Source organism: Panthera tigris, chromosome C2 (genome assembly GCF_018350195.1).
Source record: "Panthera tigris isolate Pti1 chromosome C2, P.tigris_Pti1_mat1.1, whole genome shotgun sequence".
Lineage (NCBI taxonomy): Eukaryota > Metazoa > Chordata > Mammalia > Carnivora > Felidae > Panthera > Panthera tigris.
The window spans coordinates 119,812,326-119,818,325 of record NC_056668.1 but is presented as its reverse complement, the minus strand read 5'-3'; the positions used below and the strand labels follow the sequence as shown (position 1 = coordinate 119,818,325).

The window sequence follows — 6,000 nt, the reverse complement described above, 5'->3', positions numbered from 1 at the left end:
TACATCCTGGCTGGGCATAGCCGTGAAGTCCTGATGATTGTGAGGGCCTTTCTAAAAGATGGCACTGGCCAGTGAAGTTAACCACTGACTCCTGTAGTTCATCCACTTTCTCAGCTGGTGAGTTCTCTGGTACTGATGGGCAGCCCAGTGGGAGAGGTTAAGGAATGATTCCTGATCCCACAAGCAGCCCACATTCACTGCTTGCTTATGCTTGCCCAGCTACCAAAACAGAGGGATTCTTCCTTTTGAAATTCCTTTTTTTTTTTTTTTTGCCTTTTGAATGTCTGGTCACCTGTAGGGTTGGGAATTATTGTTTTTACCCAAAAGAATATTTTCCTTATTTCTAAAACTTTGGTTGTACCATGAGAGACCTTGTGATCCAAGTCTTGGTTCATCCCTGATGTTCGTTCTACCTTCTTCAGACAGCGATGGTTTGTCCCCTCTTTCGCAGCTCCTGGCCAGCAACCTCCTAAGGGTTGGTTGGCAGAGCTGTTGCAGATACAGCTGCATTTCAAACATCTGGGTGCAAATGAGGGGAGTCCTTTCAAGGCTCTTTCACTACTGAATGAAAACAGATTTTTTTAAAAGCAATAGCAGAAAGCATCCGAGTTGATATACCCTGATCCAGTTGCCTGGGGATGAACAGGACAGGAGCACCGGGCTCACTTCTAATTTCAAGTCCTATCAAACGACCAAAGACTAGGAAACCAAAGACCAAATGCTGCAAAGTCAGAGTAAGAGGGTGTTCCTCTGGGGTAGAGAGGGCCTCTTCTAGAGCAGTGAGGGCACTGGGTTGGAGTCAGGACTCCTAAGCTTGGTTGCCAGCTCTTTCTCTTGGAAGATGTGTGCTCTAGACAAGTCACCAAATATACCCGAGCTTCAATTTTCTGTTACAAAATGAAGGAGTTGCACTGGATTCCTGAGGGACACCATTCTAACACTGTCTGGTTCTACAGAGAATTATAGTCCACTTACATTATCCATCTTGTCCCTGAAGTTCTTAGAATACTCTTTCAGCAAAGTGTGAATTGATACCAAACTGATTATGTAAAAAGCAAGGAATATTCTATAAAAACAACTTTAATGGCTGTGATATAATCATTTAAAATATTTTATTAAGCATTGATTTAAAAAATGCAAGAGAAGAATATAACACCTCAGAGCAAATGCTTGAAGGTAAAACAAATATCACTATAAATATTGCACTTATAAAATCTCTTTTTTACATCTTCACACAACTCATTTCTAAAATATCCTTTTACAGAGATGTATAAATAAACTGCTTCCAAACTGTCAACGCTCAATACATTCAGTTTCCTATCACCGTGCTAAGTCTGCAGGTTTTCAATCGTGTATCTGCTCCTCTCTGTGCAGGCAAAGAACTTCCATCAGTGATATCGGAGGTCTCAGACCTACATCATGTGAAGAATAAATCTTTCTGAATGCTCAATGTTTAATATAAGATTTTTGTTCTACTGAGAAAAATACAGATCTTTCAAAGGCAATGACAGAATGCAGCTTAAACTGACACAGTTCACTGTTAACATTGCTTATTTTTCAAGGCATCCAGGAGCTTCTGATTCTTGGTCTTGAACATCATGATAAAGCTGTTTGGCATGATTTTGCCTCGCCCATCTTCACCCACTTGGCCCATAATAATGTAGTTTAGACCTAAAAAAAAAAAAATATGTATATATATATATATATATATATATATATATATATAATTTTTTTCTCTGTACCGTTTCGACACAATTTAGACTATAACTTACATCTAGATAAAATGATCTGGAAATGGTGTAATTAATTATACATTTGTTCTATCTAGGATAAAATCAGGTATAAGCCTCTCAGAAAAAAAAATCTAAACTCCAGTAAGAAACGTGTTCCAGCTCTGCCAACACTAGAAAGATGGAAGGGAATGATGAGGCCCAGCCATGTCCTGCTCTGCAGGGCTGTGGGTCTGAGGTATTTACTGAATATGCGCTGTGTTCATGTGAAAGGCTGTCCTTCCTCAAGGGGCCTCGGTGCTCCCTGACATGCCATCCTCAGATGGCCTGTCATTATCCCGTAATGACTCTAGATTTCCCAAGCATTTGGCAACTAATGATCCACGGTCTTATGTTCCTGTTGTCGACTTGAGCTTTTTTCAATATCTCAAGTATTTGTACTATGTAAGTTTCCTGAGGGCATAGTTGCATCATATATTTCTTTGCATTCTTATAGTTCCTTACAACAAATAGGTACTAAGAAGTACTTCTATCCGTTATATGGTTTTTTGTATCACAGTGTATCTGGCTAAGTTAGGCCTAGACTGGGCCCTAAGCTGAGGTATGTTGGATTCAACTCTGAAGATTTATACTGCCTGAGAAAAAATGTCATAAAGGCAGAGTGTATTACCGCCTCCTTTATTCTCCCTCTTCGCCTGTATGTCTTAAGAGAAATACGTGTGTCCTTTTTCTCTTGCATAATCTTCCTTTGTGGGCTAACATTGTCCTCATAGTGGTCTTGAGCCTGTGAAGGCTTGGAGGGCTGGGCAGGTGGATGCCACCTCAAGGCCAGACTGTTAGCATCATTATGAGACCTTACGGTAAGTGTCTACATGTACATTATCTGATGTTCCTGCAGTTCTGGGAAGAAGTGTTAATCTTTTACAGAGCCTTTGCGATTCCCTCTGAAGGATCCATGTGAAGCTGTGAGCCTCCAGACTTTTCTGAACAACCTGAATTGTTAAAGTGGATATTCTCTCTTCATTTCTATTGTGTGTGTGTATGGGGGGGAAGGGATTGGTTTGGTTTAGTTGTGGGGGAAGTTTGTAACAAGATTGAGGAAACACATCAGCTAAGATTGGAGACAGAAATCTTGGTATACCACACAGTGGATACCAGACATGATTACCATTCCAAAGAGAGAGATCTATCTATATGTGCTGTTTATGGAAAGGTGTCTATAGATCATGAGGTGGGGGGGGGGGGAGTGATGGTCGAACAGGTATAGCATGACTTCATTTGTCTAAGTGTGTACTTGCATGCTTTCTGTAGACAGAAACTTTCTAGAGGGAACTTTTCATGGTACCTCTGGGAAAAGGGAAAGGGCTTCACTTTTTATTTTATATCCTTCTCTATTTACCTAAACTTTAAAAAAAACATAGAACATTCATTACTTTTATAAGTTAAAGAACTTGTTAAAAAAAAATCATTTGCTCCTTGCCTCTGGCTCTGGACTTTTTCCATTAAAAAAAATTTTTTTTAATGTTTATTTATTTTGAGAGAGAGAGAGAGAGAGAGAGAGACTGAGCATGAGCGGGGAGGGGCAGAGGGAGACACAGAATCTTAAGCAGTCTCCAGGCTCTGAGCTGTCAGCCCAGAGCCCGATGCAGGACATGAGCCAAAGTCAGACGCTCAACCAACTGAGCCACCCAGGCGCCCCGGACTTTTTTCATTTTTTAACTTTCCTTTTTCCATAATTTCCCTTAAACTCATTTCCATGTGTGGATTTAATGAACCTATATCTGCAAATGATTCCCAAATCTTTAATTCTAGCCCATATATACCTCTCTCTTCTGAACTTCAGCTCTGAATTTCTTGTTCCTTGATGGATATTTTCCTCTAAACATAGTATTAGCACCTTAAGTGCAATAATTGAAAATCTCTTTCCCCTGAACCGCTCCTTCTGTGTCTGTTCCCTATTGATCCAACCTCAAATGCTTCTTGGACTCATTCATCATTTCCACTATCTCATCTTCTGTCACATGTTACAAGAACTGGGCTTAGAGCCCAATTCTGCCGGACTCCTAAGGCCTTCCTTCTACACCAGAAGTGGACAACACGTTAGCCTTGATTTTACTTCCCCAGTCATGGCAGGGGAAGATCCACGACTTGCTCAGACTCTCTCTCTTGTTTCCTTCTCTGTCCCTGAGCTTCCCTAAAGAAAGACTAATGTTTTCCTCCTTACCTCTTCTGAGGAGAGGGCACTGCTTGCAGACCACGATGACCTTGGCACTCATGTTCTTGCCAGCCTGCTGAATTGCCAGATTTCCCTCTTTATAGATGTTGATGATCGAGACTGTGGCATGCAAACTTCCACCTCGGGTGACAGTTGTGATAACAGTGCCAGCCAGTACTGCAGAAGGAAACATTTAGATATATTATGACAGTGAAAGCAAAAATGTAAGCAGAACTGAAAATAATTTTACGTTCTTCTAAGCTTCAGATAGGAAACATTCTAATGTTCAAGAGAAAGCCCTAATAGAGCTATCGAATGTGATTCTGCACATGTGTCACCAAAATTCAGGTTGAAGAAAAGAGGCCATGGAGCTGGAATGTTAGCCGGGTTGTTAGGTGTTGATGCCTAGGAGAGAAACCTAATTACCTGCTGCAATGCACTCTGCTGCTGAGAGGGGCTCTCTGCACTGTTTTATCCAACATGGGGATCATTTACCAAATAAGGCATAGGCTTATGAACCTTTTCCTATGAATACTCAATTAAGACGTTGAATCTTTAGAGGTAATACCGTACTAAGCAGTTGCATGGTAGGGGTTTGAGCTACAAAGATCTGGGTCTTTGTGTCTGTGTGGTTGAGTGCCTACCTTTCTGTGTCTTTCCCCTCACCCCTCTCTTCAACTGTCCTCTCTCCTTGAACTTTGGTTCAGCCCATGGGTCTTCATCTCTAATTATCAGTATTTGTTTCTGGGTCTTTCATATTCTTTCTTATCCACCTTGTTTATTTCATTTAACAAATCAAAGTATACAGCTGAGGTATAACAAAACATTTTCTTGCTTATAAACAAAAACACCTAACAAAATTCAGTTGCTTTTCATTATGTAACTCACTCTTTATTCCACGGTGATATAAGAGGAAAGAGTCTCACTCTGGAGGCACAGAAGGAAAGATGCTGTTTCTCAAAGGCATGCTTTTGGCATTTTGTGGGTGACAATTCCATGTGGTGTAGGACTTGGCACTGAGAGACTGTTTTATGAGCCCTGTCCCTCCTCAGAAAAACCAGTAGCAACCCCCCCCCCCCAAGTTATTGTGCCAAAACTGCTCCTTGGGGAGTGTCAGCAATGCAGGCTGAGAACCAATGGGCCACTGGTGTTAGTAGTTGGTCATTTTGCCACAGAAGACAGTCACAATGGAATAAGTCAAAGTTTGATCTTGGCTGACATGTTCTCACTTTCAGGATAAAGTGAGAAGCTGCTGCTCATGTAGTGTGCAAAGTTCAGAATTCTTATTATGCCTTACTTTGATTCCTGGTGATAATTGTTAAATCTATAGCCAAGTGAAATCTGGTGGCTCCAAAGGATATAGAGGGGGAGATTTCCTTAAGCACCTCCCACTGAAGACTAACCTGGATGTGACAGCAATTTGTTTTCATTTTCATGCCTGTTATTTGAATTGCAGCATGCAAACTCCAGTAAGATCTAGGGCCCTAGATTCTTCAGTGCCTTCACACCCTCAATTAGAACAGTTTGTCTGGACTGTAGACAGTTACCATTTAAAAGGCACAGAAAAAGCAAGCCTCTTTTGGGAGACTCTCTGTTGTGGGTGTAACCTATTTAGGCTTTAGCAACTTCCTTTTCCTGATAAGACTTTTCTTAAATGTTCCTTTAAAAAATAACCAACATAATTAAATTTGGTATCTCTTGCTCTTAAGTGGTTTTTACAATTGGAAAAAGCTCTGAGAAATTCTAAGTCATTAGATAATACCTCCTCAGTTCCAATTTGTAAGCATTTCCAAATAGATTTCAGATTCCCAAGTTTCAATTTAGTACTCTGGAAGGACACTCAGAGGAAATAAGTGAATTTCTTCTGAGAAAGGCCAGCCTGGATATGTTTCTAATTTACTTAAGTGGAATTACAGATGTGTGAAAAAATATTCCATGAAAAATATGTGAGGAGAAAAAGTATACAGGGTTTTTCAGGAATACTGAGCCAGCCAGAATACACAGAGTAGCAGTATCCTATTCCAAGAGTCAAATTATTAAGTTTATGTGAAAAAA

At 40.5% G+C, this 6,000-nt stretch overlaps 1 protein-coding gene across 3 annotated transcripts in view; it reads right to left on the bottom strand.

The window, feature by feature from the left end:
* Window positions 1-1,095: 1,095 nt before the first annotated feature.
* The window catches only part of PCOLCE2 (procollagen C-endopeptidase enhancer 2), a 61,288-nt gene continuing 56,383 nt past the window's right edge, over window positions 1,096-6,000 (bottom strand). For all 3 annotated transcript variants that reach the window (XM_042956854.1, XM_042956855.1, XM_042956856.1), the window contains 2 exons: window positions 3,955-4,122; window positions 1,096-1,671 (listed from right to left, as the gene is read on the bottom strand). In XM_042956854.1, coding sequence (XP_042812788.1) covers window positions 1,541-1,671; window positions 3,955-4,122 — 299 coding nt within the window. In that variant the 3' untranslated portion in view covers window positions 1,096-1,540. The remainder of the gene's footprint in view (window positions 1,672-3,954; window positions 4,123-6,000) is intronic.